The 12,373-nt window shown below is 41.4% G+C and overlaps 1 protein-coding gene and 1 long non-coding RNA gene across 5 annotated transcripts in view; one reads left to right on the top strand and one right to left on the bottom strand.

The window, feature by feature from the left end:
* LOC134460670 (guanylate-binding protein 1-like) overlaps positions 1 to 6,040 on the top strand; it is a 17,290-nt gene extending 11,250 nt beyond the window's left edge. For all 3 annotated transcript variants that reach the window (XM_063213037.1, XM_063213038.1, XM_063213039.1), the window contains 5 exons: positions 296 to 576; positions 1,572 to 1,784; positions 2,127 to 2,229; positions 3,252 to 3,451; positions 3,809 to 6,040. In XM_063213037.1, coding sequence (XP_063069107.1) covers positions 296 to 576; positions 1,572 to 1,784; positions 2,127 to 2,229; positions 3,252 to 3,451; positions 3,809 to 4,069 — 1,058 coding nt within the window. In that variant the 3' untranslated portion in view covers positions 4,070 to 6,040. The remainder of the gene's footprint in view (positions 1 to 295; positions 577 to 1,571; positions 1,785 to 2,126; positions 2,230 to 3,251; positions 3,452 to 3,808) is intronic.
* A 2,345-nt stretch (positions 6,041 to 8,385) lies between these two features.
* On the bottom strand, positions 8,386 to 10,518 carry LOC134460674 (uncharacterized). Of its 2 annotated transcripts, XR_010037141.1 has the most exons (4): positions 10,316 to 10,518; positions 9,405 to 9,481; positions 8,871 to 9,155; positions 8,386 to 8,493 (listed from the first exon to the last, which is right to left on the bottom strand). It is a non-coding gene; the product is annotated as an uncharacterized LOC134460674 (long non-coding RNA). The 2 variants fall into 2 exon arrangements; XR_010037140.1 differs by having other exon boundaries at positions 9,405 to 10,518.
* Between the last annotated feature and the right edge of the window lie 1,855 nt (positions 10,519 to 12,373).

A 12,373-nucleotide genomic window follows, 5' to 3' on the forward strand; every position in this document is an offset into this window, starting at 1 on the left:
CACATACAGGGCAGAGGTTCACGTTTGAAGCAAGGACTTCTTTTTGGCAAGTGACTGTGGCATTCTTAGAAAATGGTTAGAAGAAAGAAAGAAAGAAAGAACGAAAGAAAGAAAGAAAGAAAGAAAGAAAGAAAGAAAGAAAGAAAGAAAGAAAGAAAGAAAGAAAGAAAGAAAGGACTTTTAAGTCAATTGAAAATTTAATCCACAGCGAGTCCACTCGAGCCACCACCAAAGGATCTCACCATCCCCGGTGAACTTGTGTGTTCTTATTTTTGTCCCTTTTGACTTCCTGTAGTCTTTGGCCATATGGTGAAACTGTATGTGGACACCATAGCAAATGGTGGAATCCCGTGCTTGGAGAATGCAGTGGTTGCCATGGCGCAGATTGAGAATGAGGCTGCTGTGAAGGACGGGCTGTTGTTGTACAAGGAGGAGATGTCGAAGCTGAAGAGTAGCTTCCCCATGTCTCTGAAAGACTTCACCTCTGCACACCAAAGCCTTAACAAGCACGCCATAGAGGCTTTTGTGAAGCGCTCTTTCAAAGACGATGAGGGGAAGCACATGAAATCACTGGAGGTAAAATAAACAAAAGGGACGGCACTCTAAGGTTTTGCACTTAACACAAACTAGATGTCACAAGACGGTCTATATAAAACTATGAAACAATTATACATTATGAGTTGAGTTGCGTGATTCAGTAACAGTTTGTTTCATTAATCAAAAAAATAACGGAATTAATCATTCTGCAAAGTAGTATTATTATCCAAGACATGGACATGTGTGGTTGTATGTAAAGAACAAGTATGAATGGAGTGCTTGTGCATCGATCAAATCATGTGGATGTTGCTGTGTCTATGTGCAATGGCAATCCTAAAATGATTTGTGCCTCGGGTGACTCCCACTCTGGCCCTCTGTCTGCCTCTGGTGTTCTTCTGCTAGTCTGCTGACTGATGCAAAAGGCAGTGGAAATGAAATTCAACACTCCGAGAGTTTATGCAACATCTTATGAAGTGTATTTGATCCCAGAGTAGATCTATAGGCTGTTTTCCACTGCCCATTTTCTACCCGGTACAGCTCCACACAGCACGATAAGGCCGCCACTTGTTGCTTTTTGATTGGGCACGACACAGCTCGACCGGCCGGCTGAAGTGAGCTGATCGGGTCTCTACCCAGAACCTGCATCAGCTCATCTTCACTGTGAATAAAACAATAATCATAGTGGCCACCAGATCAACTTTCTTGGAATGCTCTCTAGTTTGACACTGTATTGCTACAACATTGTATTATCCATATGTCGCTGAAACTATTTATAGCCTCCATAGGTGAGATATCTGTCGGCCTTACGTTAAGTCAACTAGCCTACATATAGTAATGCCATGTGACAACAGCAAAAACGTAACTAAAAATGTAACCGTACTCCAGGTAACACGGTTTGTAATGGAACCACTAACCGGACTAGCTTAACAGCACTACTCAGCTTGACACGGCACAGCCAGGTTGTATGTGGAAAAATGCCTTATGAGTGTTGAATGAACACTGCAGTTCTCACAGCGTGTAATATAATATTCCAGGACTCTGTAAATGAGCTGTTCAACAACTTCCTGAAGGAGAATGAGGAGGCGTCTGTGATCCTCTGTAAGAATATCCTCTCAGATCTGTCTGGCCCACTGACAGCCAAACTGCAGCAAGGGCTCTACACGACAGCCGGAGGCTATCAGCTCTTCAGTAAAGACACGGAAGACATTGTGAACAGCTACAACAAAAAAACCAAAGGAGCACTGAAGGTTGGTTAAACAACAGCGTAACATACAGTAAATGGTAGACTCAGAGTTACCTGTACATCATGGAAATTATAGGTATCCTTCAGTACTTGAATAATTTATTATCCCACATCACTGCAAGCTGCATCTCCACAGGGGTTCCACAAGGACCGATGCAAGGGGCCTTTCTATTCACCATGTATGCTGACGTGCTGAGCTATCTTATCCACATAACCAGCTTCTCGTGTCACTGCTGGGCAACTGTGTGTGTGTGTGTGTGTGTGTGTGTGTGTGTGTGTGTGTGTGTGTGTGTGTGTGTGTGTGTGTGTGTGTGTGTGTGTGTGTGTGTGTGTGTGTTTTCCACAGGCTGAGGAGGTGCTGAAGGAGTTTCTGAAGCAGAAGAAGCAGGAGGCTGATGCCATCTTGCAGGCTGACAAGAATCTGAGCCAGAAGGAGAAAGAGATATGCGGTGAGTGTGGGTGTAATATACAGTTGAGGACGATATTATTAGCCCCCCTCCTGAAATTAGACATTTCTCTTGATTTCTCAGTAAGAATGACCATTATTAATCGTTTCTGTTATTCTGGAAACACATAAACTGATGGAGATAATGTTCAATGAGTTGAATTTGGATTTTTCTATTGTTACGATGAGTTTAAGCAAAAAAGGGCAAAAATGACAAGGACAAAATTATTAGCCCCCTGATCATTAATAGTCAATATGGAGCCATTTATGAACCAAAACTGACAACAGGCTCTGATAAGTTGCTACCTAGGTTGGCACATGCCCCACTAGGGATTTTGGGCCATTTCTTCACTGCAAAGTGTTCTAGCTGGTCAAAATCGCATGGATGCTGAGCATAGACATTAACCACAGGCTCTCAGTGGGATTGAGGACTGGACTATGAGCGGGTGATTCCAATATGATGGTTTTAGTGTCCTTGAACAACCTCTGAACTAATCTAAATGTATGCTTTGGGTTACAATGTTGTTGGAAGACCCAGCAATCCAGATTCAGACCCAGACTCCCTGTGTCTGAGGCTGAATAACACACTAAACTTGATGCCCCACCACTATGTGTAACTGTGGAAACTGCTTAGCCTCATTAGACCAAATAAGCATTGGACACCTGCCTAGATGATTGTTATTGACCTGGCCTCACCTGGAGGTTTTTTCCCCCCCAAGAAAGACAGTTGTTAGGGCTTGTCATCATATTGGGCTTTGGGGCCATCATCACAGAAGAACCCCTTTACTAAAGGCAGTGCATATCAGAGTGTTATTGAGCTTTGCCTGTGAACATTTGAAAGTCAAAAATGAGTTTTGAACGTCTCTGCTTTCATCTGATGATATTCAATTGCACCCGTACAGTATTGTATATAATGTGTGTGGTGTGCAGTGTTTGTCTGTTTGTAATGTGAACATGGGCGTGTGTGTGTGTGTGTGTGTGTGTGTGTGTGTGTGTGTGTGTGTGTGTGTGTGTGTGTGTGTGTAGAGGAGCGCCAGCGTGCTGCGGTGATGCAACAGGAGGTCCGGGCGGCTCAAGAGCAACAGCGCGTTCTGGAGGAGAAGATGGAGGCCGAGCGTGTCAATGGAGAGGAGCGAATGCGGCAGCTCAGAGTCAAGATGGAGAAGGACATCGAGCTCCAGAAAAAACAGAATGAACGCGCCATGGATTGCAAACTACGTGAACAGGTGTGTCTGTGTGTGAGTGAAGGCATGAGGAATTTTGAGAGGGTCCACTGTAATTCTTGACGATCCCACAACAGAATAACACAAAGGCTCAAGACTCAACACATTCAAAACATTAACCCCTTCCCTGCCCTTACAACTCCCACACCAAAGTATTTTATCTGTAAAATGTTATAGACTATAGCAAGGGTCCCCAACCTTTCTGGGTCTGAGGACTATCAAGGGCTAGTCGAGGGCTACTAAGGGCTACGAGAGGGCTACTTAGGGCTACTTTTTTATTCACAATCCTCTATCAAAATCATTCTCCACGTTGGTGATGCCTGGACTATAGAATACAGTATGTGCTGTGTGTGCATGCAGGAGAAGCTTCTGGAGAAGAACTTCAAGGACAAAGCCGATCGCTTGAACGAGGAAATGGAGGAGGTGAGGAAGAGGGCTGCGGAGGCGGAGAACGCACGCAGTCAGGAGTTCAGGGAGAGGATGGAGGCCATGGAGCGCCGCCATGACGACGCCATGGAGATGATGAAGAAGCAGCAGGAGCAGCTGGAGGAGCAGCAGAGGATCATGAACGAGCGGCTGCCACCCAAGAAGGAAGATGATAGCAGCTGTGTAATTTTGTAATACTGCATCCTTCATCACCATCATGTCATTCTGTAATGCATCACCATCACATTTTTATTTATTTATTTTTTTCACTTTTTTGGGGGTCTTTTTCGACTTTATTCGACTGGACAGTGTGAGAGGTGGACAGGAAACAAATGGGGAGAGAGACGGGGAAGGATCGGCGAAGTACCCGGGCTGGGAATCAAACCCGGGTCAGCCGCATGGTAGACGAGTGCACTTTCTTAAATCAAGATTGTGTATAGAATACATGGTGTCTTGTTAAGGACTTAGGAAGAATGAGACATGGACTTGGACTTGATTTGGCTTGGGTATGACTTGGACTATAGGGTCAGAGGTGTCTTAAAGATGGCCTCTCAACGTCATTTGATTAATATTGCTGTGTTCCCCATTGTTATTGAATGTGTTACGCGTTGGTCCTGTTTTAAAAAACGTTCTGGTTGCTTTGTTTCAAGCCGTTTTTGCAAGCCAGCAAGGTGGCTTGTGGAGAAACGAGAGGGTGTTCCGTGTTTCTCGTGGAAATGCGTCTCTGATTGGCTCACTCTTCCAGCTCTCGTGGAAATGCGTCTCTGATTGGCTCAGTCCTCCTGTTCTTGGAGAGAATGTAATGGGAAACAGAGTCGCCACTTCCCCGGGTGGTACTGCACTATAGGGGCGCCAACGGAGGCGTGCATGCTCCATTCAGGGCTGTGCTCTTTCGACAGCGACCCCTAGGCGAGCTGCAGGCACGGAGCAACCAGAGTGGGCTTGCTCTATGGATGAGGCTTTGTGCTGTGTGTGTACCTGAGAGTAGCAACCAGCTGATAGCTAAGCTAAGCTAGATTTCGGGCCACCAGACGTTGCTTGTATTGAAAACAAGCAGAAAAAATTACTCGACATGTTTTTAGAAAAATGGGTCGACATAAACCTTTGTGGCCAACGCCTTCTTTCGACGTGACGAAACACAGAAAGGCTTTCGTGATTCGCTCGTTTCTCTGCATTATTTATGTCAATTGGGAAACACCGGGAAACACAGCCAGGCGAGGTGACGCACCGCTATGAGAGCCTTGCAAGTGAGTTTAACTTTGGGTGACCGTCCGATATTCAAAAGGAGTGAGTAAAACTGTGTTTTATCGGATGTTGGCCTTTAACTTGTGACTTGACTCAGACTTGATTAGAAGGACTTGAGACTTACGTACTTGTGACTTGCAAATTATTGACTTGGTCCTCTCTCTGCTAATACTCAATTTTATGTGCAATTTAATCACCACTAAATACACTATTTTTTATATGACCACCTTGATACATGCACTTAACACACCCAATTGTCCACCAATCGTCTTCCTCCACCTGTCACGATTGTTACAGAGCTGAAAGTACTGATGTGCCACACCTGGAGAACATGGACCGGTTGTCTGATTAAGCGTAGTGCAGTACCAGGGACGCAGTGCCTTCATATACAGGGGGTTGTGTAGCGGATAATGAATACGTCTTTATATTTATATGGTCTATATGTACAGTACGTCTATGCTGGTGTTTCTCAACAGGGGCTCTACAGCCCTCCATCAGCACTCAGTTGCAAATGGGAGTCAATGGTCTATTTCAATGTTTTAATAGGCCTACTACGGGGGCATTGGCAGCCTTATGTTTATGTCAAGTGTGTGTTAGCAGATTCATGATGAGGTCAAGAGGATGTTTGTTGAAAAAAGCTTGAGAACCTTTGGTCTATTCTGTATATTTATAGTGTATATGTGTAGGGGGATAGTGCCCTGTCTTAACAGCCTGGGCTATTAGCAGCTGAGGCTCGGCCCACAATGCTTTGGGGCATGGCAAGTAAGACAGTGCATTGAGTGAGTAGCTGCATTACTCCCTATGGAGAGAAAATAGGCAATTTACTGTACAAGTTTTGATGTTTGAACTTTAGTGTGCATGAATAAAAATTTACACAAAAATGTTTCGCTAGTGTGGTCAATCCTGTGTACAATAATATATAGTACAGCTACAAAAGTAAAAAAGAGTACTGCACTCAGCAAAAAAAAAAACAAAAAAAAAAAACAAATTGCCAGTGACTAGTTGCATTTTTAATTTGCTGTGAGTGTGTTTTTCCGACAATTTACTGTTCCGACAATTTACATTTTTTGCATTGTAAAAGTCAAGACACATGCTCAAAGACAACATAATTCCATTGAGCAAGTTTATTATGGAAAAAGGTACAGGCATCAATTTACAACGGTGGGAATGGGTAGTCATACAAAACAAACAGGTGCAGCTTCTGAAGTAGCAATATAGAATAAGAAACCACTGGTGAAACACATGAAGAGCTCTAATCCAAAATGAGATATATCCATTTTATAGAATGTTGGGAAATTAACATTTTTGTATTGGGCATTCCAATGAAATGCATTGCAAAATGCATTTTTATAGAGGTTTTAAAGTATGTTCTCAAAATAATTGAATGGCAAGAATTCACACATAGATGATAGGACATCTTAACAGTCAATTCCAATATTAAAATGCAAAAGGTCAAAAATGGTGGATATAGCGTTTTGGAAAAGAGCTTTTCACATATTTTCTAAAAAATAAATAAAAATAAAAACAAAAGGGACAAACAGACAAATACACAGGAGAGAAAAAAATGTGACATCAAGAAATTCCTTGTGCTTTTACATCCAGAGATGTTCTAAAAGCTGATGTTCACATACCTGCACATGTGTGTTTTTGACATTCTTATTTTAAGAAGCACCATGTGTAACACTGAGACAAGACATACATGTATTTCTTCATACACACTGAAAAAGCATAGAGAAGGCAGTGTAAGCCTAAATGTAAGCCACACACACACACACACACACACACACACACACACACACACACACACACACACAGCCATGCACGACTACTCTCACACACACACGCAGGCACACTGGAAAGTGTGTCAGACATTATCTTCATCTTCACCTTAACTGTGGTCCTTTTCTCCGTTTCTTTGATTTTCTTGACTGTCTCTGTTCTTATCCACCATTTCCTCCACCTGTGGATGCCACTTTTCTGTTAGTTAGTGAACCCAAACTGGGAATCTCCCAACTCCCATTGTCATTGTGACACAGCACATAAGCGTTCACAGCACACTGCACACAACACAATTGCATGTATGCCTCACCCATGCAATGGTGCAGCCCCCAATGGAGCCCAAAAGGGAGCGGTGTGGCAGGACAGTGCCATACTCAGGGTACCCCAGTCATGGAGGAGGATGGGGGAGAGCACAGGTTAATTTACTCCCCCCACCAACCTGGAGGGGTTGGGAGTTTAACTGGCAACCTTTGGGCTACAAGTCTGACGGCCTAACAGCTTACCCTTGACTGCCCTGTTATTGACAGGGTATTTGGTCACAGTCCATGGAGCAGTGTGGGCTTAGATGCATTGCTCAAGGGCACCTCAACCATGGAGTGGAAGGGTGGGATTCGAACCTGCAAGCCTCTGATCTAAAGCCCATCTCCTTAACCACCAGGCCATGGCTGCATACATGCTTCAAATGCCATGTACTAATCAGAGATCACAGACGACATGAGTCTATTATATCTCAATTAGATACACTTTTGATACACATTCTACACAATAGTTAAAAGCTCAGTTTTAATCTCATTAGTTATTGATCATTTACAATTACTATATGCAATATAGGCCTACTACATACTCTATTGTAGGCCTAATTACACTGTTTGCATGACACAGGCCCTACAATTTGCAGCTCAAAGCTCTAAATTTATTTGTCAACTAATATATCAATAACACGCACAGAGAGATTTAACAAATGCTGGTATACAAAAAATAAATAGTTATTACCTCTATAGCATTTCCCGAGCTTGTGGCTGGTGTCCTGTTAAGATACATTAATCACACTGTGTTATTCAGTCCAGGCCAAAGCCCTGACTTTCTGTAACAATAATTAAGACCCTCTTCCTCTGCAATACAGTGTTTAAACCCTTAGAACCCCACTTTTTTCTGGTACCTTTGTTTCTAATTAATCACATAGATTGGCTAGAAGTAATGTGTAAGAGTGACATGGATATCCTATTATGTTGTTTGTACAACGCTTTGGTTCACCTAGCAAGCCAGACTAACACAAAAAGTTCAGTCTGGAACCGCACCAATGGACATGCTGTTGAACCAATGATTGGCATTCAAACTGTTCTTCGTACATAATAATACGACTTAATTGTGTTGTCATCACCATGTCCCCATTGTACTTCATAACTGGTGTAAACATATTGGAGATTATTGAAGGTTATTTGTAAACCTACCTGGATTCGCCCTTTTCCTTATCGTAGACGTTATGAACATCCCAAGAAGCACGACTCCCACTCCAATTACAAATCCAATAATTGCCATCCCGAACCCAAAGCCAGGGTTGCATAATGGAGCATCTTTTGTGCTCATCTTTGGTGCTGTTGAGAAAACGATAGATTTGTGCTTGAAATGTATATTTAATGTACATGTAGAATTTTTTACCACCAATATGACCAATATGTTGCTATTAGAAATCTGCAAAATTATTTTTCTTTTATTATATAGATTGTTTTATTTCATATGACAAAAACATCATATCCTCAGTAGTCCATACAGGACTTTTTTGTGTTCGTCTATTGTGTCTTATTGTGTCTGGTAGTGTGTTTGTTTATTGTGTCTTTTTGTTTTTGTAACTGTATCACACTATCAATGGCACAGACCTATTTTCTGCAAAGACAGTAGGCCTAAATTATCTGTCTACCTATGTCATGACTAGCACTGTGTGTTCTTTAAAGACAGACAGAAGAACTCTCACCTGCAACAATTAGGTGTATAGATGTTGTTGGGACATCATTAATGCGAAGTGTGTATCGACCACTGCAAGTCGTTTTTAGCTCAGAGATAGTAAGAGCCCAAGTGTCTTTGCTGAGTGAAGCAGTGCACTTGAAAGTCTGATATGAAGTCGACTTATCCCCGTCCTTCTCCCACTCAGCAACCTTGTCCTTTTCAAGCATCCATAAAACTTCGGTGATGTTCCCTTTTGGCACTTCACCAATAAGTTCAATGGAGCCGTTTACCAAATTGTGTTTCACAATTTCACCTGAAAAAAACACACATGGGTGTATTCAGAGAAGAGCATGAGATGGAAAATGGACAGTGTATAAACTATCTACTTTGTATACTTATAGTATTTGTTTTATTCTGTTGGTACTGTATATATTGCAGGATTAACGTCAAGAAACACACACACACACACACACACACACACACACACACACACACACACACACACACACACACACACACACACACACACACACACACACACACACACAGTACATGAATTCACCTGTTTCACCCGTGAAGGTCACATGAAAAAACAGAAGCAGCACGGCCAACCTCATCGTCATTCATATCCTGTCACACCTGAAAGGAACACAAGGAGATTTATTGATAACTTTAGGAAATTCTGCCTGTCCAGCACTTTGGTCAGCTGTCTCTGTTAAAACTTGAACAACTGACTTGAATTTACTTGCGATCATAAAGCTACAGTAGTATTAATGTTTACTGAATATAGCTAAGCCAATGACAGACAGCACTTTTGATCTAGCATGACTGCCACACCCATTGATGACTCTTCTCTACTGTACTATGTACTCTTTCACCTACAACACAACTCTGCCAACTCGTTTGATTACACAGTTATGCCAGCTTGTCTTGTTTGGTGGCATTGTTTTGCTACAGCTGATAAACTTTCATTCTTGTATTGTATCTGTCATGGTTGAGGGTTGTTTAGTTTACAGAGAGAAACTACTGTATTTCCATATACTGAACCAAAAGAGTACATAGTAATACAGTATGCTACTTTTTCCTCAGTATCAAAGGGTCTTGGTCAAAAGACAAAGACGAAGTATTAGCTAAAAGGACCAAATCTGATTTTACAAACTGGTTCATGCCAATGACCTCCGTGCTATGAAGCTACTTAGACACACAGTTTCTAATAAGTGACAAGAATACACGCCTCTCTGGTCTTTTATAACAGTCTGTCCAGCTGCCAATACAGTTGCATACGACAATAATAACATAAGTATGATTTCATAACATCACACCTGGTCAGACAGGAAGCTTAAAAGTAGCAAAGATCTGAATAATAACAACGCATATAGGCCTACGTAGTTGCATGTCACAGCTGGGGCTACTTGTCACATCACTTTTCAAAAACTAAATTAACCGAAATAGTTTCACATAGTCCGCACTTACCACAGAATGTGAACCACACTGGCAAAACATTTGAAATCAGTCATTCATTCATGAACTTAAAACAAGAAAATAAATCCATGGGAGCCATGCAGCCTACAGCTGAGGATCTGTATGGCTCACGTCCTTGATTTGAAACCGACGCATTAGTGAAGATGGTGAAACAGCTGAGTGTTGGTGTCTGATGTGGACATTCCAGTTTTGTGAACAAGCTTTTAATATGGGTCAAAAATATGGGCGGCGCCATGATCAGTGATCTGTATGACGTACGATGAGTTTCCATGTCAACGTGTTATGCCTTATCAAAGCGTAATTCTTTCCAAACCTCTTTGTCAAGTCACCATTGCGACTGAAATAAGAATGACAATTGAAGGCCATCTTTACAGAAGGCAAATTTATTTACAGAATTTAGAAGAATGTCAATATAAAATGGATTATATTTGATAGCTATGGGCAGCATAAGCTGTCTTGGGCATTGACACCTGACAGTAGGCCAAATGCTGGTAAACAGCTGGCCATATGGTATTAATCAGTAATGTGTCATATGAGTGTTTCCCAATTGTGTGTTTTCAAGTTCAAGAAAAGTTTCTGAGATACTCAGTTTCCATCTGACATTTATTTATTTCATTTATTATTTATTTTATATTTAGCAGTATTGGTAGTATTGTTATTATTGCTTTAACACACCATCTTCTGAGATTACATGTACACACTGTCATGGTAAAGAAAAACAACTGATAACAAAACTATGGCTAGTAGAAAGGCTGAATGGCTGATGACTGTCGACATTGAACAGATATGTTAATGTCAAGCCCTATATCCAAAATGGAATTGTAGAGAGAATATCTCTCTCTATCTCAGGAATATCTAGCTTTTACAGTTAACAATCTCCAAGCCAGATTGCATGTGGAATATGACGCACATGTTACTGATGTCATTTCCTGTTCCTGTCCCTCATCATCCTCATTGGTTCAATCCTCGGCGGCATGAGTATGACGTGTGACCCTCATCAAAGCTCTCACACCTTGACACACAACAAAGGCAAATGTACATATCGCTCCATATTGCTTGGAAGGTCTTTATCTACAAGTACTGTATAAGTACTGTAGAACAACTATCTCCATGTTGCACATTCCTGATGACAGTGATAAAACATGCATACTCTGTAGTCTGTACTAAGTGTTTTATTTAGATAATCTACAATTAACAATACATTCATTTAAATTATTATATGGTTGTGACGTCATCGGTCGAATGCTCCATTCATTTCAATTAGTAGGGGCTCTAAGCCGAGAAATCGTTACGCGCTGGATAGAAGCATATAATTCGGTACACGTGTTCCTTGACTGATTTGAAGACATCCTAGAAGGGGTGCCCCTTGAAAAAAAAAAGTCTGCCATGTCATATACAATATGTCATGTTGGTAACGCATTACATTGTTATTACATGACATTATACTTAGCTGACAATGTTAATATAGTCCTCAGAAGAGATGAAGCAAGGGTAGCCTGCTAGACCAGATTGATAAAACTACAAAATGTACATAGTGTGAAAGTATGGGTGAGTCTGTGCTTACGTGCTCGACAGCATGTAACATTGTGAACGATTTGAGAAGATTCTTGGTCTGAATTAAAATGAGCATTGCCAACACTAAAACTATGGTGAGAATAGACTGCTGCTAATGCTCGATTTGAATGGGATAGTGTCAGTGCAAGATGCCCTAGGTAGCAGGTTCTCCATCTTCTAATTTCCATAACAGATACACGTATTTTATTTGTATGAGAGAGGGTAAAGGACAGGACCTTTCCATATGTATGAAGAACCCCATAAGATCACCTAATTCTATATTTTTACAAGTGCATATTGTGAGAGCATTTCAGTCATCTTTAGAATGGCATTACAGATTACTCAATATAGGCCTACATGTAGGCCACAGTATGGCTTCAGTTCAAATTAAATGGGAATGATTTCTTAGTGTATGTTGAGTAAGAAGACAGAGATAAAAAAAAATGTTTATTTGCAGACAAGTCCTCAACTAGTACTTGTGTCAAAAGTTGTATT

Source organism: Engraulis encrasicolus, chromosome 13 (genome assembly GCF_034702125.1).
Source record: "Engraulis encrasicolus isolate BLACKSEA-1 chromosome 13, IST_EnEncr_1.0, whole genome shotgun sequence".
Taxonomy (NCBI): Eukaryota; Metazoa; Chordata; class Actinopteri; order Clupeiformes; family Engraulidae; genus Engraulis; species Engraulis encrasicolus.